The sequence below is a fragment of the Nematostella vectensis genome, chromosome 9 (genome assembly GCF_932526225.1).
Source record: "Nematostella vectensis chromosome 9, jaNemVect1.1, whole genome shotgun sequence".
Classification (NCBI taxonomy): domain Eukaryota; kingdom Metazoa; phylum Cnidaria; class Anthozoa; order Actiniaria; family Edwardsiidae; genus Nematostella; species Nematostella vectensis.
In genome coordinates, this window is record NC_064042.1 from 6,078,063 (window position 1) to 6,100,217 (window position 22,155).

At 42.1% G+C, this 22,155-nt stretch overlaps 1 protein-coding gene across 4 annotated transcripts; it reads right to left on the reverse strand.

Annotated features, from left to right (window-relative positions):
- Window positions 1-1,130: 1,130 nt before the first annotated feature.
- Window positions 1,131-21,508, reverse strand: LOC5507090 (endoribonuclease Dicer). Of its 4 annotated transcripts, none has more exons than XM_048732227.1 (19): window positions 21,394-21,508; window positions 20,713-20,981; window positions 19,193-19,449; window positions 18,334-18,769; window positions 17,678-17,878; window positions 16,454-16,878; window positions 16,027-16,190; window positions 15,238-15,367; window positions 13,367-13,576; window positions 12,181-12,333; window positions 11,746-12,014; window positions 10,532-10,757; window positions 9,531-10,250; window positions 7,996-8,250; window positions 7,273-7,490; window positions 5,537-5,804; window positions 4,516-4,687; window positions 3,402-3,474; window positions 1,131-2,346 (listed from the first exon to the last, which is right to left on the reverse strand). In XM_048732227.1, exons 2-19 carry the CDS (start codon window positions 20,960-20,962, stop codon window positions 2,202-2,204), a joined length of 4,572 nt encoding a protein of 1,523 aa, XP_048588184.1. In that variant the 5' UTR covers window positions 20,963-20,981; window positions 21,394-21,508; the 3' UTR covers window positions 1,131-2,201. The 4 variants fall into 4 exon arrangements, with proteins under 4 accessions (XP_048588184.1, XP_048588183.1, XP_048588186.1 ...); XM_048732226.1 differs by having other exon boundaries at window positions 20,713-20,977; window positions 21,394-21,492; XM_048732229.1 differs by lacking the exon at window positions 21,394-21,508 and having other exon boundaries at window positions 20,867-20,981.
- Window positions 21,509-22,155: the final 647 nt, after the last annotated feature.

Consider the following 22,155-nt stretch of genomic DNA (forward strand, 5'->3'; position numbering starts at 1 on the left):
GCAACGCAACACAAAGTTGCAAATGACGACGCGCAGGGGTAGCGTGAGTAAAAATGCTTTTACAAAATAATGGGATTTTCATGGCGTGCGCCTAATACAGCTAACACCATAATTCCCCTCTCTTATTTATGCTCTATTTTCAGGCTTGAATTACCATTACAATGTAAATCCTCTTAAGCCATTTAAGAAAAGAGGACAGATATAAAATAGTGATGATTTATAGAATGTTTGATCACGATACTTGGCCATTTCCAGCTTAAAGCCCTCCACCAAAAGTATGGATTTAGTTTTTTGTTTTTGATTTCGTTATATTTTTTCTTTGTGTTTTCAAGAGATTGCCCTAAAATCGTGTCAACGCTTGAACTAAGCATACGACAAGTAAGCCCCTGGCTAAGAGCATAAACCCATAAATGAGTTTTCCATTAATAATTTTGTCTGGGAATTATTTTGGCTGGGAATTTTTAAAAGTTATTTAGGCTTTTTGAAGACAAAAAATGGTAATGGTTTTTGAAAAGAGACACCTAAAGGCTGGTTCCGTTGGTTTTGAGTAGAATTAAATAGCTAAATTGAATTGATTGATTGAAAAATGAATAAAAAAAAAAGAGAATGAAGGGAGGAGCATGGAGTTATGCTTGAGGTGATATATTCTGACTTCCCTCTTTAAACAAAACATATCTGCGATTCAATACTCTCATTCGTTTGAAAAATCCTGTATCCGGATTTCGGAAATTCACTTTACTGTCGGCGATTTAAAAGCTCAATGCTCGTGCCTTTTTTCTTTGATTAATTTTTGTTTGCGGGGAAGTCTTTCCATATGGAGGAGTGTTCCATATAAGGTGCGTACGAAACGTGACGTCATCCCAGCTGCTCAAGTTCAAGTCTCTCGAGCTGCCTTGGCGCACTCCAATAACGGATACTGATTTATCTCAGATAATTCTTTTATATTGATTCTTGAGCCGCAAAACGGGAGCACTCCATATTAGATATCTTGGAAAGCCAAGCAGTGACAAATTCAAGGAGAAACAGTTTGATAGTTTGAAATTTCAATCAAATTTCAAACAAGATCTTGCCCACGCAAACGTCAAATAATGTCAGAAAGGCAGTTCACATGTAATAAGAACAACACCACGTCACCTGCGATTGACTTTAATCGGCTATCGTATGGTTCTATAACTATTTCAAATAAGGTTGCACTCGGGGTTAAACAATTATGCCCCATTTACCTTTATATCTGAGTCTGTTATTTCACAAACACAGCTCAATAAAACAACTCAATAAAATTTACAGTGTTTGTTTGGATCATCAGGACTTTGGATGAAAGCCGCTCAATAAGTGCTCTTGGCTTAAAATGCCTTTTTTTAAACTGATGTGTGCCGCTCCCCAGTTAGAATGCCAAATAGGTAGAGAATAAAAGTAGTTTAATTGGAATCCTTTTATTATTATTGTGTTTATATCATGCGGTAGAGCTCGCCATTTTGCCTATTGAGATGAGATATTGCTAATTAGCAGATTGTCTATCTGTTATGACGCTATCCATCCACAATTAACCATTTTAGACTGAGATTATGGCACTACTTAGCAATATAGTTGAGGTGAGGTGAGCGATAAGAATACGTGGCCAAATGAAATGTGCCCGCACTGAGCGGCCAAGAATAAGCCGAACAGGGTCTAGTTTACAGTGGGGACTCCATGCCCTCGACAGACTGTGAGACTTTAATGAAAATAGATACAAATCTAATATTTGCAAATAGAACAAAGGCAAGCGCAACACGAGACAATCGGCCAAACACAAGCACTTGCACGTGTTCTCTTGTGCTTGAACTTGCCTTCTAGTGAGAATCGGGAAAGAAAGTCTGTTGCGCTTGCGCTTGCATCTTCTGAACCAACCTTTCGGAAGAAATGGCGGGAAAAGTGTGCGCGCGAAAGAATTCCCGCCTGAAATAGGTGCGCGCGAAAGAATTCCCGCCAGAAAAGGTGAAGGCGAAAGAATCCCAGCCAGAAAAGGGCAAGCGCGATTGAATTCCCGCCTTTCATGGCAGTATTGCAATAATGCCTTCACGTTGTGAGTTTTCAATTATCTTTTTACATTTGCTTATGTGCATTGCTAAAAGGCATATCCATGAAAAAAAAAAAACAGCATCCTACAGCCTTACTCTTATATTCGATACAAAGAAAATAGTTTTTTTCTTGGTGTCTCTGAACTATCGACTTGGCTGAAGTGCTGATAGGGCAAGTTTGGACGCCGCCATCTTGGCATTTCGCTTATTCGCCGCTCGTCCTTGGAAATTTCCCCAGTAAACTGTCAGCGAGCATTCCACTTTGCCACTGGGCAAAACCTTCGCTTCACTACAAAAACGAAAGCAAGAGTTAGAGAGTTATCTAAAGTAAAAGTTATCTAAGAGCTAGGCAGCAAACATTACATTTTAAAGAGACAAATACATCTTAAGTAGCTAGCTCGTATTTTCTAAATTAATGCTTTTAAATGGATAATCTTTTGTTGATCTTTAAATTTTAATAATGTCAAGCGTGCGTCTCACCACTAGTCCTTTTTAAATAACGTGACGTCAATCACTACTTAATCGCTTAATTGCGTGCAAATTTATTATCTTTCTGGGTAAACATTTTGGCAATTAGGGTGTTAGAACATCATGAGCAAAGCCGCATTGTCACCAGTTTACTTCCGGTCGATTACGCAACAATCTCCGACGATTTTTAACGGAAAACGCGAAAAATATTTCAAAATATTGAAAGCAGTGTGTATATTGCAAGTTTCTTCGAGGATGTGATTGATAATTTAGAGCGGATGGCATGTTAAATATCTCGGATTCTAATAGATTCTTTTGTCTTTTAACGGTTTAGGTTTCCGTCGGACCTCCGGAAGTAAACTGGTGACAATGCGGCTTTAATGATTGGCCAATAGGTGATATTGTTAGTATTTGGTATAGCCAATGATTTACCGTTTAAATTAGTCTTATACCCCAAATAACGATTTCTGGTTTTGAGTCTTCCATAGGAAAAATTGCCGGGGAAAAAGAACACCATGCATGGCATTATTCTATCAAGAAAGCTTCGAAATTCCCAAATAACACAAAACATTAAATTAAAAAAACACAAAGCTCGAAATAGAAATTACTAAATAAAAACAAGGTGATAATTGAAAACACGAAAAAAATTAAAAAAAAAACAAGACATACAAAAACGAAATAAAAAAACACTAAATGAAAACAATTACAAAATAAAAGCTCCGTTTCAGTCTTCCTGACTACAGTTTTTTTTTACTTGTCCCTTTGATCTTACATGAAGAGGGCGCATTGTGATCTTACCTGAATAGGGCGCATTGTGATGTTACCCGAAGAGGGCGTATTTTGATCTTACCTGAAGAGGGCGTATTTTGATCTTACCTGAAGAGGGCGTCGGCGTCCTTCTCGTGAATCAGTCGCACAGGGTTTTTCGGTACGTCAGCCGAGTATGCGTCTGCAATGTACATTTATCACAGATTGCTTGAATTTCATGAATCAAAAACAAATGATGATAGAAAAATACCTTGATGATCACTATCACTATCAACGTAATAATCATCATCATCATCGACATCATCAATTAATAATCATCAACACCTTTATCATTGCCAGCACTATCATCATCTGTATCACCAACATCTTTGGCATTATCACAACCACCATGACCATCATCATCATCACTTTCATCATCACCATCACATTCATCACCACCACCAACAACAACACCATCACCACCACCATCATCACCAACAACACCACCAACAACAACACCATCACCACCATCATCATCATCATCACCATCATCATCACCATCATTACAACACCACCATCATTACCACCACCACCATCATCATCTTCATCATCACCATTATCATCGGCATCATCAATAAATCATCACCAAAACCTTTATCATTACCAGCACCAACAACAACACCATCACCACCATCAACATATCATCACCATCACCACCAGCAACACAATCACCACCATCATCATCATTACCACCAACACCATCATCATTATCATCATCACCATCACCATCACCACAATCACCATCATTACCACCACCACCATCATCATTATCACCATCATCACCAACACCACCACCAACACCACCATCATCATTATTATCACCATCACCACCATCACCATCATTACCACCATCACCACCACCATAATCACCATCATCACCATCATCACCAACACCACCACCAACATCATCACCACCATCATCATCATTATCATCATCACCATCACCATCATCACCATCATCACCAACACCACCACCAACACCATCACCACCATCATCATCATTATCATCATCACCACCACCACCATCACCATCATTACCACCACCACCATCATCATCATCACCATCATCACCAACACCACCATCACCACCATTATCATTATTATCATCATCACCACCACCACCATCACCATCATTACCACCACCGTCATCATCTTCATCATCACAAGCACCAGAATGACTCACCAATGTATGGCTTCAGCATGCGGTAATACACGCGCCACGTCAGCACCAGGTCCATACCGCTGTCCAGAAAGATCGCACCCGCAACTGACTCGAAAATGTCGCCCAGGACCTTAGGCGCCTCTATCCCCTCCTCGTCGTCATTAGAGAGAGTCAGAAATGGATCCTTGCTTATCTGAAACACGGTGCAAAAATTGGAATATGCGCCAAGTTACTGCGAAGGTATTAGGGTCTCATGTCGAATTTGGATGACCTCACTGTCCCCATCTTTGGCTGAGCCCCTGTTAGTTGCGCCCCTTCTTAGTAACCGCTATTTAGCTTTTGAGTAAGCCCTCTTTAGTCACGCCCCTTTTAGTAATCCCTCTTTAGCAACGCCTCTCATAATATACACCCCTCTTTAGTTACACCCTCTTTAGCTACGCCCTCTTCAGCTATACACCTATTTAGCTACACCCCTCTTTAGCTACACCCCTCTTATCTACACCCCTCTTTAGCCGCGCCCCTCTTGAGCTACACCCCTCTTTAGCCACACCCCTCTTTAGCTACACCCCTCTTTAGCTACACCCCTCTTTAGCTACACCCCTCTTTAGCCACGCCCCTCTTGAGCTACACCCCTCTTTAGCCACGCCCCTCTTTAGCCACACCCCTCTTTAGCCACACCCCTCTTTAGCCACACCCCTCTTTAGCTACACCCCTCTTTAGCTACACCCCTCTTTAGCTACACCCCTCTTTAGCTACACCCCTCCTTAGCCACACCCCTCTTTAGCTACACCCCTCCTTAGCCACACCCCTCTTTAGCTACACCCTCCTTAGTCACACCCCTCTTTAGCCACACCCCTCTTTAGCTACACCCCTCCTTAGCCACACCCCTCTTTTAGCCACGCCCCTCTTTAGCAAAATCCCTCTTTAGCTACGCTTCCCTCTTTAGCAACGCCTCTCATAATATACACTCCTCTTTAGCCACGGCACTCCTCAAAGTCCTCAAATTAGGGTGAGAGAAGAATATTTCGCTAGAGCACCTCACCTGAATTCCCCGAGCCTCTCTTTCCTTCACGTGATCCACGAAGACTCCGATCTTATTGAACCACTCGGGAGACATCTGGAACAAGCTCTTATTAAATCCGTGTTTGACGGCGATCTCTGCGAAGATGTTATTATTGACAAGAGCTTGACGCAGATCCGTAAGCTCACCAGGATCCAGATTCGTGTTCCTGGAATAGATCAACTCCGTGACCAGGAAGTCAAGCAAGGCATCGCCAAGGAATTCCAGCCGTTGGTAACAGTCGGTTAACCTAGAGGCGACACGGTTAAAAGGATTCAGTATGGCGCAAATTTACATGTGAATATGAGCAAACGCGCAAAGATCACTAGATCAATAAAATGTCTTTAATAACGTGGTTGTTCCGGAAGTTCCGTTTCTGTGTACCGGAAGTTGTTAAAATTATTAGTTTATGATCACCAATTATGTAATATGTAATTAGTAATAGGATCGGGTATCATTGTACCAGGCACGGGGTGAACTCGTGGGGGATTGTAAGACAGATTGTAGAGAGATTGAGAGCGGATTCGAATAAAGGGAGAAGAAAGTCGGAGCTCGTGAAAACAGAGTGTCGTTTGGTTCGAAACATTACCAACAGTGGTTATTCTGTTTAGATTTTTTCTCTGAGGAGGCGCGGTAACAAATTTCGCATATGCCGTTCATTTTGGAAGTAAACAAAGGCAGTCTCCCAAAGTCCAAGTCACACAACTAAAATGAAAAGCCTAATCAAGAAAAACTACTTTTTATCTTTTGCATGATGTAATCTAAAGAAAAGAGAAAAAATAAAAAAGGAAGGCTTCTGATAATGTGGAAAGAAAAAGAAATCAAGGCATCTTAACGAGAACCCAACCGGATAGGATTGAATGAAGAAAAAATATAGACCATACATCAAGACGTGCGCTGAATCGCCGTATGGCAAGTAAAGCGTTACGGCTAGAGGTTTCGGCCCCAAGGCTAGCGCATTAATAGGGAGGCAATAACCAGGATCCCAGGCCTCACTTATACGGCTACGCCACGCACAGCTCAAAAAATAAATATTCAGGTCTATTTAAGCTCCTTGGGTCTCTTAGGAATCCACAAAACTGTTCTATTACCTAAACGTGCGTTTGGTTCCATTTTGTTCAAAACAGCAAACATCAGCTATGAGTGTTAGCCAACAAAAGGTAACGGGAATTATCCATAAAACATTGCCATCGATTTTGCTATTGTTCGTACTCCTGAGAACTAATCGCGACGGCAAAGACGCAATAAAAAAAACAAGCAATACTCCTGTAGACTATCCATACTAGTAGGACCTGTAGTGGGATAAGGCCGTCTCTTTTAAGAATTTTAGAATCCTAGTTTGACCACTCCACAGTGGCATAAACTCCTGGCCAAACGAAACGCAAATTTTGATGAATATTGGTTTTGAGCTCTTGCGCACGCTGCTGACGACACGACCACTAGCGTACGTTGCTAACGAATAATAGCGCGTAAGAACGCAACGCAAGTTATTGGCTAAACAAAGCGCAAGGGTCACAAACGTGGTTGTAGCAAAACTTGCAACAACTTGCTTTTTCTTTGAACCTTCTCTTTCGGCAAGGAGAGCGTGACCAAAAAAATGATGCTTAGGACTGCAAATGAGTTGCATTTGTGTTGCATGTAGGTTGTGAGGTGATAGCGAACTCGCTGCGCATCATTAGCAAGTTCCTTCTTTGCACGTGAGTTGCAAGTAACTTTACCTGTTCTGCGAGTACGAGGCATGCGTCAGGGCTTGTATCAGGTACAGCTTGTTGCTAAACTCGTACCCAATGCGCTTTTCAAAGCCTTGCAACTGGATGGCGAAGCGCTTGAGGACCTGGGGGTTTGGGTTGTACTCGGTGATGGTAGGGCGAGTGAAGATGGAGTACTTACTGGACGCTCTGGGCCCATCTGTACTCATCGGTGACTCCGGTAAAACCTGCGCAAAACCCATGACCATTAACACATCATTATTACCTCCACCACATCACCACCACCACCGCCATCACCACCACCACCATCATCAATCACAACCACTACTATCATCATCAATCACCATTACCATCACCACCACCATCATCAATCACCATCACCATCACCATCACCATCATCAATCACCATCACCATCACCATCACCATCACCATCACCATCACCATCACCATCACCATCACCATCACCATCACCATCACCATCACCATCACCATCACCATCACCATCACCATCACCATCACCATCACCATCACCATCACCATCACCATCACCATCACCATCACCATCACCATCACCATCACCATCACCATCACCATCACCATCACCATCACCATCAGCACCATCATCAACATCACCATCACCATTACCACCGCCATCACCATCACCACCATCATCACCATCATCATTATCATCACCATTACCATCATCATAATCATATCCCTCCCTACCCTACCTTGACCCCTAGCCAGTCCAGGAAGTGCAATGCGCCTTGGTACCCGCATGTAGTCAAATAAGCACCAATCAGAGCCTCGACACTATCAGCAACAGACTTGTCCGGGATGGACTGGTGCAAGGCTTTGTCACGTGCTGTTTCGGGCTTTCCCAGGGTGCTCATTTCCGGTCTGTTTTCTGGTTTCCTGCTTGCACTCTGACATCTTTTGTTGCTGGCTGTTTTCTGTGATTTCCCAGGACTACCGACAGGCTCGACCTATTTTCAATTTACGTTTTTATTGTTAAAAAAATAAAATTTATTATCGACACGAGGATCATTTGTAGCGGTCAAGGCTGGCGAGTCTTCGTTTCAAGTTTCAAGTCAGAGCCATTTTTCCGGAATTTCCGATTCTAATTATTTTGGTTGTGCGTCTACTCAGTCCGTCACCATTCTACAGGTACATCGTCTTCCGTTTGAGTCTTTTTTTGCCTATCATATAAACATCATTGGGGGAGGACCATTAGAAATATAGTTGAGTGACCTTCATTGAGTCTTTATATACCTATCATATAAACATCATTGGGGGAGGACCATAAGAAATATAGTTGAGTGACCTTCATTGAGTCTTTATATGCCTATCATATAAACATCATTGGGGGAGGACCATTAGAAATATAGTTGAGCGACCTTCATTGAGTCTTTATATACCTATCATATAAACATCATTAGGGATGGACCATTTGAAATATAGTTGAGTGACCTTCATTGAGTCTTTATATGCCTATCATATAAACATCATTGGGGGAGGACCATAAGAAATATAGTTGAGTGACCTTCATTGAATCTTTATAAGCCTATCATATAAACATCATTAGGGATGGACCATTAGAAATATGGTTGAGTGACCTTCATTGAGTCTTTATATACCTATCATATAAACATCATTGGGGGAGGACCATAAGAAATATAGTTGAGTGACCTTCATTGAGTCTTTATATGCCTATCATATAAACATCATTGGGGGAGGACCATTAGAAATATAGTTGAGTGACCTTCATTGAGTTTTTATATACCTATCATTTAAACATCATTGGGGGAGGACCATTAGAAATATAGTTGAGTGACCTTCATTGAGTCTTTATATACCTATCATATAAACATCATTGGGGGAGGACCATTAGAAAGTGTTTGGCCTTTTAGTTGAGGGCCTTCAATAAGTCATTATATATCTATCAAAACAGTCTGTCAGCAGTTCACATAGTTTTTCCTTTGAATACAAGATAAAAAACCTGGAAAAGAAATGCGGCTCAAACCAGACAAAAGACTGAAAGAAAAAAAAAACCACGCACAATGGTAACCGGTTTTCTAAGTAAACACGAAGAACGCGTCCCAAAACAAACAATTTTTAGCCAAATAAGATGGAATTCAGGTCTAGTGCGATGGAACAGCGAAAAAAGAGTGAAGCGGACTCCCCAAATGGTATGTAATGTCTCTATACGAAATCACCAAGTAAGTTTGAAAAACGACGGTTTTGTAACAAGATTTTTCATATGTACCTCAGCAGCTTGCAAGGAGGGCGTGGTCCAGGACACGCGGTCAAGCTGGGTGTTCTGCAGATACTCCGGTAGCCCCAGTCTACACGCGACCCGGTAGAGCGCGCGGTTGCTGAGCTGGCTGGTCTTGCGCTTGGTGAGCTTCCCCTCGTCCCCGTCCCTGTAGCAACAGTACAAGAAGATGGACACCGCCTGCTTCAGGAATGCGTCCCCCAGCATCTCAAGACGCTCAAGGTCGAACGCGTCGCCTGCGCTCTTTGTGGTCAGCGCTTGCAAAAGGAGCTCGGAGTCCGGATGAAGGAGGACTGTCCGCTCATTAGAGAACATTGCCTGTAGACTTTGACTGATTTCTTGGAATTCCTTATCGAAGAGGTCATAGGAACGAACTCGAGGGGGTGATCGCTTCTTTCTTAGTGGACTTAATGATCTACCAATCACAGACGCGGGAACTCCACCAATCACAGACAACGTGTTTTCCGGCGCACAAGCCTCATCAATGACGTCACTTTTGGATTTTATCTTCTCCCTCAGTTCCACTGCGAGGAGAAATGACGTCATCCTATGCAGCACGGACGGGAGAATCTGCGCGTTGCTTAGCAATGACGCCGGAATTGAATCATGGGAGCATAGCTCTGGGATAAAGTGAACCACGTGGTTTGATTTCTTTCTTGATTGTTTTTTCCGGTTGACCAGGAAGTTGATCCTCTCAGACATGTTCCGTACCTTTGGAAAGATCGAATTAGTATAATCTTTTTTCTAAAAAAGATTCTTTTGCCCTTATTTTCCTTTTACCACTTTATCCCCAGACTGCTTTCATGTATATAACATATGAATCTGTAATAGCGGCTGGTGTGGGCTACCGTACATATAATTACCTATAAAAGCGGTTGTTGTGGGTTGCCGTGCATATAAGTACCTGTTATACTCGCAGCTGGTTTAGGTTGCCGAGCATATAAGTACCTGTTATACCAGCAGCTGGTTTAGGTTGCCGTGTATATAAGTACCTGTAATAACGGTTGGTGCATGTCCGTGATATGGCAGTCGTATGTCTTTTCGTAGTACTCCGCGTACGTGCGCGCTTTGCTTCGGTCAGGGAAAGGACTCGTGGGATTCAGCTCAGGGCAGACTCTCTCCAGTACGTATCTTTGCTGTTTCTCGCGGTGCTTAGGGGTAATGATCGTGTCGCCGCTTGCTAAGCTGTCCAACGCATCTTGGTCTCGGATAGGAAGGCTGTAAAGAGAAAAATACAGAATAGATTCAATACAATCGCACTTGAATAATCAATTAATGTCGCTTTATGCGCGAAAAGGAAATGCCCGCTTTGCAACGCAATGAATACACTAGGCACGATTATGGCAGAATATGGGGGGAGACAGACCGATCGAAAGCGCGTACACTTGAATAATCAATAATATGCATAACATGGACAATAGGCGCTCTGATGTTGAACAACCCTGTCACGTGATCACGAACGCGCAGAAACCAAGCAGTACAATACAATAAAACATTTAGTCGAGATGTATGAATACGCGTATTCGGGCACAAATCCTTTATTGGTTTATTTAAAATTTTGCTATTTTATTCACTTTATTTTTTTTTTATCACTTTGCATGTTTTATCGCAATTATATTTTGAGCTCTATGGCCAGAGAGTAGAGCTATATTGAACAATCTCAATTAGCCCACACAGCAAGCATGACGACATTTATACTCGAATCTGCATCAACACTGTTTACAATACTGAGTTTTGAACAGATCGAAAAGCGGTATTGATAGATTTTCGGTACACACTGTCATAATAAAGCCATATGAATTAATAGCTGTCGTGAATTCCTTCTAGTTTACGTCAAAAGGCCCGGACAGTTATAAGGGGATCAAAAAGCGAAAAGATGATCGAAGCAGGCCCGTACCCAGGATTTTTCTTGGGGGGGGGGGGAGGGGGTACGAAATCCGAAAAAGTAGACCTTAAAAAAATCTGTCAAGCCTTTGCAGTATCTTCACAGGACATTTATTGTGGGATTTGTAAATCTAGCTTATGGTTTATAGTTTTGTCTTCAAATAGCACGTCCATTGGGATACGAAAGTGGACCTTCGGCCGTTGTGGGGGGGGGGGGGGGGGGGGGGTGCGTTCGCAGCCCCTGCACACCCCCTGGGTACGGGCCTGCGAAGTGACAGGGCAAGCTAGAAAAACTATAGTTTTTAAACAAAACAAGACTTACTCAATTTTCTCCATTTGTCTTTCTACATCGCGCATGCGCGCCAAGTCAATCCCCTTACACGCCGAGTCCAAAAGAACCACGTGATAACCATGAAGCTTGTCAGCGGTCACCTCGAGAGGCATGCGCAGAGCCCGTGATAGCAGACACCGGCTGAATGCCTCAATGATGCGAAGATGGAACCCAGGAACGGAGGGTGTGGGGGTGGAGTCGCATGGCTTGATGGACACGATCACTGGTCCCGAGTCCAGGAATAATTGGAAGCGACGAATCTGGAAACCATAGAGCTTTTAAATGTTGGAGCAAAAAAAAAGGGCATAATATATGAGAGAATACAGCTAGCATATAGTTCATCTCTATATGGAAGACTTAAATACAGTATATTAAGGCCAAATAAATTTAACCAGGAAGCAAGTCCACACAGAGTAAGGCACTCACCGCGGGAAGGGGCTTGCGCAGCATAATACCCATATTCCACAAGGTACCCAGCTCCACGGGGGCTCTCCTTGTCTCCGGGCTCTTGATATCGATGGAATAAAACCAGTATGCAGCGCCCGCTGTCGGTAGACTCTCTTTTAGTACGTCAGGTATCTAAAGAGAAAGATATTGAATATTAAACTATATCCACATACATTCCGATTGATCAGCTTAGGGCAGATATCAATCAATGGCTGCCATTTATCTAAATGGTCTCAAATATCCTAAGGCGAGTGCGAGGGAAACACGTGGTAATCTTAAAAAAGTTCAGACAACTTTTTGAGGATGTAGACCAGAAAAATCGTACAACAAGCGATGACTAACTTCTAAAATGGGTAATGATGACCCAATGACAAGCGTGTGTTGGACTTAAATGGAAAAAAAACATTGATCGTTAAATTTTGATGTTAAAACATGTGAGCGAAAATCTGAAAATGTAATGTTCTATATGATTAAAAAAAGTCTGAAACAATGAGCATTTTTTTTAATCCACAAGCAAAAATAGCATTATTTTCGCACTTTTTTGGCAAAAAACAAGCACTGCTTTTAGCATTTAATGCTTTTTTAACGAGCACTTTCGGTAAGAGCCTAGCAAAAAGGGCATAATACATGAGAGAATACAGCTAGCATATAGGACACATATCAATCAATGGCTGCCATTTATCTAAATGGTCTCAAATATCCTTAGGCGAGTGCGCGGGAAACACGTGGTAATCTTAAAAAAGTTCAGACAACTTTTTGAGGATGTAGACCAGAAAAATCGTATTTGAGAGAAAACCAAAAATCACGCGGATTCTCCCGAATTAAGCTGGTCTTAGAGGGGGAAAAGTGGAGTCCCGAACATGGTTTGTAATGCCCTATAAAGAAATTGACGACAAAAAGCGATAGTTTCAAAACAAATTTCTTTGTTATGACATGCCAGCAAGGCACTAGATTAAGAAAAAACACCAAGGAAGTGAGCTCAGAGTACAGCCTACAGGTGAGATTAAAAAAATGACGTCATTTAATACAGAAAAAAAAGGTTTTCCTCTATCACAGGAAAGCCTGTAACAAAAACCTTTCCAAACTTCATAATCAAGTACCACTGATATGACCGTCACACTAACAAGGAACAATGCAAGCCAGAAATTTCCTTTGTGAATTCTACCTTTCTATTATAGCAACGCCTGCGTTTTTTGGTCCCAGTCTTCCCTTTGCTCTTGCCGTCATCTTCGCTCTCAGTCCCCTCGTCGCTCTCCTCGGACAAGGACACCACAGGCCTCAGGTTATCGTCGATTTCGCCCATCTGGTGCAAGCGCTTGCACGCTTCGTAAGCGGCGGCCTGACGCGACAGCATCTTACGCGGCATGACAATACCCTGTCGACATACCAAATATGAGTATAGCATGACCAAATGTGTTAAGTTTAACCCTACCATGTGACAAATACCAAATATGGGTATAGCATGACCAAATATGATAAGTTTAACCCTGCCATGTGACAAATACCAAATATGGGTATAGCATGACCAAATATGATAAATTTAACCCTGCCATGTGACAAATACCAAATATGGGCATGGCATGACCAAATATGGCAAATTTGATAATACCGAGCAGCATCCATTTCAACCGCCTAATTTGAACGATAAACTTTTTTGCAAATAGACCATTTGTATTTCTAGGGTTAATTAAAACCAAAGGTAGGTGTGACTTTTCTACATTCTTTTAGAAATAAGACGTACATATATTCAAGCCTAATATCACGAAGGCAGTGGCTTTGAAGAAAAACAAATAAGTAAAAAATAAAAATAAAAATCTTTTGATTATTGTTGTTATTATTTTGCCACCAGAATCCGGAGAGCACGCGAGTTTGCTACCCATAAAGTAATATGATTTTTTAGTGCAAATTGCCTATTCAACCCAGAAAAATAGCAATGTCTACCTTACTGGTGACTAGAATTTCTTGGAATTCCAAGTCTGCAAGGATTCCTAGCCTTCTGAGCCTGCAGTGTCCAGCTCTTAGCACTCGTGATGACATGCGCACTAACGCTGCTACAGCGCGCCGACATACAGGACACCTGGCAGCCGTAGCCGTGACTCTTAAAATTACTCGAGGAATAAGTTCGAGTTATTCTTTGCCTGAACCACTCATCGCGAGTTATATCGAATATCTTACCGAGAGATCTACTGTCGCCTTTTCTTTTATCTTCCTATAACCAGCATCAAAACGATGCTGAATAGAACAGACCAATTGGTGCATAGCTAGAAAAAATAAGTCGCGCTAAAAAAGCTAAGAAAATTAACAAGCGCAGCGTTCTGATGACGTTCTTTGGAGTGTTCTCGTTGGTAATGATGTTCTAATTCGCATCTATTGAAACTGAGTGTGCGCGCATAATTGACAGGCCATACGAACCGCATGGAGATCCAAACAGTTCTAGTAAGGATAGGAAAGGATAGAAATTATAATTTTAGGGCTGACTTTATCCAGAATTGCAGCCATAGGCTGAAATACTCTGAGTTTACAATAACTGATTGATCGAAAATGCTCTCCCCCACCAACAATAAGCGCTTCGCTTACGTGCTCTACTTATAGACACCAATGTCGGGGGGCTGTATAGATAAAACACTTTTTATCTAAGAGATTGAACTGATTTTGAAATAAGTGCCTCCCTCGTAAGCGATTCCCCTAAATAAGTGCCTCGCCTTGAACAGAAGCACCGGCGCTCCAGTAATAACGGTAATGCCTTCCAATCCAATATTACACGTAAGGCATACAGTGCTGCTACACAGTTTACATAAACGAGCGAAGTGTTCGTTTGTTAAGCCTGTTTGGTTATGCGGTCAGGTACATACACGAAAGATGGACTTTCGCAGTAGTACTTGAACGTCCCACTGTTACAAGTTGGTTAGCTAGACAGGACCGCCATTTAACATTTTCATCCGGAGCCACAGGGGATACACAATCCCCAAGAGTTGTATCGTTTAAAAGTAAATGCTCTGCGATTTAGCAGTGTGATAGCCACTATTCGCTACTCACTTCGATCGTGTCTCTCAAAGGACAGTTTATTGGTAGCATGAGTGTCGAGCGAAATGCACCTTCCACTTCCTCCGTGATGATCTCTGGCATCAGTCTGGTGTACTGGTCACCTGGAAGCTTGGAGCAATAGCTGACGAGAGAAAAAAGCCAACTAGTTAAAGAGCTCTTGTCAACCACACCTTTGTTATTGTTTTCATCCTACATTGGAAAAAATGGAATTTCAAAATAACCATCTAAACAAAGATTTATACGTTAATTACCAATTTCTCTCGAAAATTGATCAATAACTTTCCAAAGTCACCTGATGAAAATGGATGCTTTTCCGAACTTGGTATTTTGATAGGATGACAAAATTGCCCGAAAACGGAAAAGCGATCCAACACTAAAAAAGTCAAATATGTCTTAGGGTGTAAAATTCGCCCAAGTCCTATCCCATATCCTTATCGTGTTTTTAGCTTGTTGTAGACAAGAGATTTATTTACTAACAGAATATAATTTATGCATTGAGGATATATAATGAAATACGTGCAACAAAGAAAAAAAAACAATCTCTGATCTAGGGTTGAATATTTTGTTGACCGCAATAGGCGACCCGGATAGGCGAGAAAACGGGTGGCTTTTTGGGTGGCAAACTCGCACGCGATTCTGCCTTTGACAGCGCTTATGAATCAGCCAGAAGTCCTTTTATGTTTTGTCGCTCTCTGGCGTGACCTCCGCAGCCATTTCTGCGTTTATTTTAGCGCCAGTCTGCCACTTGCAAAGTCACGTGGCATCATCGCACTCTTGTACCTTAGTAGAAAGCTAAGGCTGTTCCGCTGCGTGAGCCTGGCGCCTAGTGACGTCACATAAGGCTGCAGGTATTGGTCTTCATTAGCCTGCTCACATTCCTCACTTGTTGGCAGCGGTCGTCCCTGGCATTTCTCTTGCAGGTAATTCTCAGTTTCTTGATAACGCTAAAAAAAGGAAAAAATGTTTTGATAAAATAGAACAATATTTTTTAGAATATTTTGCGCTATACTTAAAGTACCATCAATAACACGAAAATTTGAGAAGTTTAATTAATGGTTGATAAATAACTGACTATTACGAATTAAAAGTCATCCATTTTTTGAAGCCAATCAATAAAATTATCCGGTCTCCTGGGATGAACTTGCCTGGCTTCCGTGTCAGAAACTGGGCCAGTGATTGGCAGCCTTAGACTGATTGGTAGACTCACCTCGACTTCCAGACCTGCCCATTCACTGTCTTTATCCTCAACAAGGACGATAAAAGCTGAATTCTTCGCCCTCGCTCGCCCCTTCGACTGCACGTACGATCGAAAATTCTGCGGGAAGTCGAACCGCACTACGAAATTACACTTCGGAACATCAAGTCCTTCTTCTACTACACTCGTAGCGACCAGCAAGTTGATTTGGTGCTTGCGGAACATTTTTAAGACCTTCTCTTGCTTGGTAGATCCCATCTGCGTATCGCTCGAGCTGTTTATACCGCTCGCGCCGTGTCCTACCACGAAGTCGCACTTGATGAACTCGAGCGATGGGTCACGTGTAGCGATGATGTTCAACTGCTCGCAAAGAATCTTGGCCGTGTATCGGCGCTCTACAAAGACTATACCACACAGGCTGATGTCCGGAGTCGATGCTGAAACAGGAAAATAATTTATTGTTGCCTTTTTTCTAAGGGTCTCTATTTTTAGAGTAGTGCACGCGCACGGGGCGTTTCTGCCGTATCTTGTTGCTTGCCGTATTCCTTTAGGATTTCCACAAGCCCTTCCCCCTTTCCACTTCCGCCTAGTATATGTTTACAATAAATTCCCCGACCCTCCCCTAGTCATCCTTACCATAAATTCCCCGAACCTCCCTAAGTACATCCTTCCCATACCTTCCTAACCCATCCCCCTAGTACAAGTTCACCGAACTTGTTGCTTGCCGTATTGCTTTAGGATTTCCATTTCTTACCCATTCCCCCTAATATATTTACCATAAATTCTCCCGGCCTTTCCCCCTAGTACATCTTTACCATACCTTCCCCACCCATCTCCCAGTATATCCTTACCATATCTTCCCCACCCATTCCCCCTAGTACATCCTTACCATAACTTCCCCACCCATCACCCCCAGTACATGCTTACCATACCTTCCCCACCCATCACCCCCAGTTCATCCTTACCATACCTTCCCCGCCAATCACCCCCAGTACATGCTTACCATACCTTCCCCACCCATCACCCCCAGTACATCCTTACCATACCTTCCCCACCCATCCCCCTAGTACATCCTTACCATACCTTCCCGAACCCATCCCCCCTAGTACATCCTTACCACGCCTTCCCACCCATCCCCCTAGTACATCCTTACCACGCCTTCCCCACTTATCCCCCCTAGTACATCTTTACCATACCTTCCCCACCCATCCCCCCTAGTACAAGCTCATATGGTACCTTGAGGGTTGCCGTACTGCTTTAGGATCTCCACAAGCGCCTTGACTTTGGGTGATAGGTGTGTCAGATCGTCCTCCTCGCTCACGTCGTGTGCGATGGTATGGACAGAATAGATCTCTCGAAACCTTCTCAGTTGAGTCGCGCAGTACTGGTACAACCATATGACGTCATCATTTGCAACGACTAAGCCCTGCTCTCGCTCTGGGGAAACACATTGGTTAGTTTTATTTTCATAAAATTGGTGAACAAAATGTGAATATTAGTGAACTGTGCCATGCTGATGGGCTATGCCATGTTTGCTTGGATAATAATACGGTGCTTTGCGACTGGTGCAGATGTGTGAGCACACTTGACACCAATAATATATATGTGAGGCATTGCGCACACTTGCCACATAAAAGAGCGTGTATTTTTCGAGCATTCAAATGTTGAAAATGTAACACTACGGTTATAGTCATCATTATTATTATAATGGAGATGCTGCTGATGATGATAATGCTGATAGTGAAGTAAATGATGATGATGATGATGATGATGATGATGATGATGATGATGATGATGATGATGATGATGATGATGATGATGATGATGATGATGATGATGATGATGATGATGATGATGATGATGATGATGGGGTTACGGTATCATCGTATTACCAAGATCTTTGAGGAAGTATTCTGCCACTCTGTTAGCAGCTGACGCTCCCATCTCATCAAGAATCTGGCGGCAATCGCTGATCCGACTCTTGACACCCTTGAGAACCTCCTTCTGACCTGACGCTCTCAAATCATCCACAAATTCTTGCCAAGGATTCAGTACTGTTTCTACCAAAAGCTGATTCAGATCTTGTTCGACTTTATCGACTTTATCGATATTTTCGGTTTTATCGTTTGAGTATGGATATATAATCTCCTCTGGCCTTGTAGCAAACTGACTCACAGTGATGTCATCTGAAGTCTGACAGGCCGCACGCATTGTCGCTTCAAGCTCGCAAATTAGTTGCTCCATTTTGTGTGTTTCTTTGGTGTTGATTATTGAAGCTGTTAGTCCAAGAATTCGGGGGTAGTCAGACTCTTCAAAGTATCCCATAATCTGAAATACAAACAATGCCGTTTGGGTCACATCACGCATCTTTGAGTCGTGTACTTTTTGTACTTACCTGTTCGTACGGATGTCCTTTTCTTGAGTGGTGGCATTCATCGAAGACAAAAAGATTAAGGTTTTGAAGCTTAAGTTTTCAATTTTTGCTAATCTACGCGCGCTGCAAACACCGGTCACGCACCATTTCAAACAAGGGAGCGCTGTTTTGATTTTTCGTTGTTTGTGTTGTAGAATTGTTAAATAATAAATGACTTAGAACGCTTGTCGTAAATAACCTAAAGGACACAATTCCAGTCAGTTTCTTTTTCACATACCTGTGTTGACTAGGGAAAATGTGCGTTTTCCTCCTTCCTTGCGACTCTTCCGAACTAGAAAACTGAGTTTATCTTAGAGTCGTGTACTTTCTGTACTTGCCTGTTTGTACGGATGTCCTTTTCTTGCGTGGTGGCATTCATCAAAGACAATAAGATTAACATCAGAGAGTCTGAGGCGGGCGTGGCCGAGTAGGTCCAAGAATATCTGTGCAGTCATCACAAGAACCTGGTTATCATCAAGCTCTTTTTTCCATTGCTCATCTGACCAGAAGTCAACTCCCATATCTCCGATGAACTCTTTCACTTTCAGGTCTGTGTTTTTGGCTATCACTTCCTTCTGCTGCTTGGCTAATGGAACTAATACAAAGAGGTATATGGAATCAGGGATCAGCTATATTTTTGCAAACCCAAACCCAAACCCCCTGCACCCCCTGGATACGGGCCTGGATCACAGGATTCGTGTGTGCGTAGGGGTGGATCTAAGAGTGGGCCGAGCGTGCCCCGGCCCCCATATTTTCAGATATTTGGGTTAGAAATTACAAGAAACATAAGGAAGTCCGAGAAAGAACAATGAATCCGGCCCCTCTTTTTTGACCCCCCCCCCCCCCCCCTTTTTGGAGCTATCCTGGATCCGCTTCTGGTGCGTGCGTGCTTATTCGGTGGAAGCGGTAATTATGTGTGTGTATGAAAATAGAATATTATGGTTAAGGTCTGGTCTCCTGAATTCACAGCAGAGACTGCCGGCCATGGAGTGTTTTCAATACCTTGGCCGGCTGCCGACCATAGAAACTTCGATTAAAGTAAAATTACAAAAAAAAACCGCCATTGAACAACGATCACATATTAAAAGCTGTAGTTTACAAATAAACATCCAGAGAGAAAAAGTATTGAAATATCATTGTGACAATTATTCAACTGGACCTTAGTGGGATTTTTAATGACCATAGATTAGATGTTAAAAGCGTGACGCGACAGTCACGCAACTCCTCGATCAGTTGTTTTGACATCATTCGCAAAAGGGATCCAAGACAAGGAAAAACATCCACACACATTCGAAATATTTGCTTTTCTACAACACTTGCGCGTTATCGTTTTCTGATTGGTTGTTAGCTATGGTAAATCAAAGGATATACATACCACGGGATTCGTCATTCACACAACCCTTGCAGATTCACTTGGAGCGAAAGAGACGAAAAACCTTGATCCAAGTTCGCGAAATTTGATTCTCAGGCTTTCTAGTAAATGTATTTTTCCATCCTTACAAAAGGACAAATGAAGGCTGTAGGTTTTTAAGCTAAAGTTTCGAATTTTCGTACGCGAGCTGCAACCACAAGTCACGGCCAAAGCGCGCTCTGTTTTGATTTTTCAAAATACTGTTTTCGTTGTTTGTGTTGTTGAAAACAAATTGCCCATACGCGTTTCGTGACTCCACAACATTCTAATCATGAGGTGACGAATATCGTGGTGTATAAGAGTACATACCACGGAAAACTATGGGAAATTTATAAATAATAAATGACTAAGATCGCTAGTCATAAATAAACCAAAAGGACACATTTCCGGGAATTTCCCCTAAACGCATTTCCGCTTTAAATGTTAATTAGTTTCACTTTCTCGTACCTGTGTTGACTAGGAAAAATGTTCGTTTTCCTCCTTCCTTTCGACTCTTCCGAACTTGAAAACTGAGTTCCTTTATCAGCATAACACTAATAAAAGTCTTTCCCGTGCCTGTACCAAGGCAAACAATGATGTTTTTCTCTAGAGCGATACGTACTAACTCGCTTTGGTAAGGCCTTGGCGTCAAACCGTCGAGTAACTTGCTCTCAGCTTCGCCTTTGGCATCGCTCAATTCCTCTTCGTCACTTGACATCTTTCAGTCTTGAATCTTACTAGAACACAGAGACCACATATGGATAATAAAACACCCTGCAAACAGAGCTTTACTTTCTCTTTCAGCACTTTACTTGACGATTCGCGTCTCCGGGTTTTCGTGTTTTCGCGTTGTTCGTTTGTATTTGTATTAGTCTGTTTCTCGGCACCAAATCAGCCAAAACAATGCGAGTAGTCAATTCCGTGAATACAAAAACAATAGCTAGAAAAACAAGGGAAAGCCTTCGCTATTAGTAGGTTGAGTGAGATACCTTGTTAAGGGAAGTTTTGATATCTAATTTGTTTTACGTTCGAGGTTGACAGGACGAAGCCAAAACAACAGTTACTAGGTATTCATTGACCCCAAATATTTTGCTGCGAGACAAATAAGTAATAAAATCAATACAAGTCAATACTTATGTCTAATATTACCTCGATTTTAAAGGGTTTTAACTGTATCGAGCTGTACATCACTGAGCTGGACGGCCGGGACAATTCTAAATACTAACACTTTCTCTCTTTATGCAAATTATATGCAAATTATAACATAATACTGACATTTCTTGGAACTGAATCTTGCCACAGGAAACCCGAGTTTTTCTTTAAAGTTTTCCGGTCATTCTTATGATCTCCTGTTAGTAAACTAATTATTCAAATTCAAGAGCAAAACTTAGCAAACATTTCGTCTGGTGTGAGTCTCTACAGAGTCTTAAGAAGTTTAAAAACTTCGCTACGAATCGTGTTTCTGTCTAGAAAATTGTAATCAATCTCGATTACGCTACTTGGGGAGTGTTCATTAAATACACCGATGGGGGGGGGGGGGGGGATGGAAGATTTTTACTCAAGACACCTTAAAATTTTGGAGCCCCCCCTTTCATTGTAAATTTTTTTACAATTTTTTTACAATTTTTTTTACAAATTTTTTTTCAGAACCCCAAAATTTTTGGAGCCCTCCCCCCCTTACGACCTCAATAAGAAAAAAAGGCTTTAAATCTGTACTGGAAAATAAAGAAAGCTGCCCTCCTTGTCCGGGTTGATGATCCCGTCAAGTTCATAGAGGAGGATTTTTTTTCTCTCATGATCAAAAGGTGGTAATTCATTTAGGCATACTTCATATTTTTTTTTTGCATGTAAAATCATGTTTAATGATGCAGGGAGTTCTTCAATCAGTTGTTTGCCCTTCAAATCCCCCCT

Excerpts from the sequence above, each read along its gene's own strand:
- LOC5507090 (XM_048732227.1), bottom strand. The coding sequence starts at position 20,962 with ATGTCAAGTGACGAAGAGGAATTGAGCGATGCCAAAGGCGAAGCTGAG. Across the intron at positions 15,368-16,026 it reads AGCCTTAGCTTTCTACTAAG|CTATTGCTCCAAGCTTCCAG; the intron begins GTACAAGAGTGC and ends TTCTCTCGTCAG. Across the intron at positions 10,758-11,745 it reads AGACAAATGGAGAAAATTGA|CCTTCCTATCCGAGACCAAG; the intron begins GTAAGTCTTGTT and ends TTCTCTTTACAG.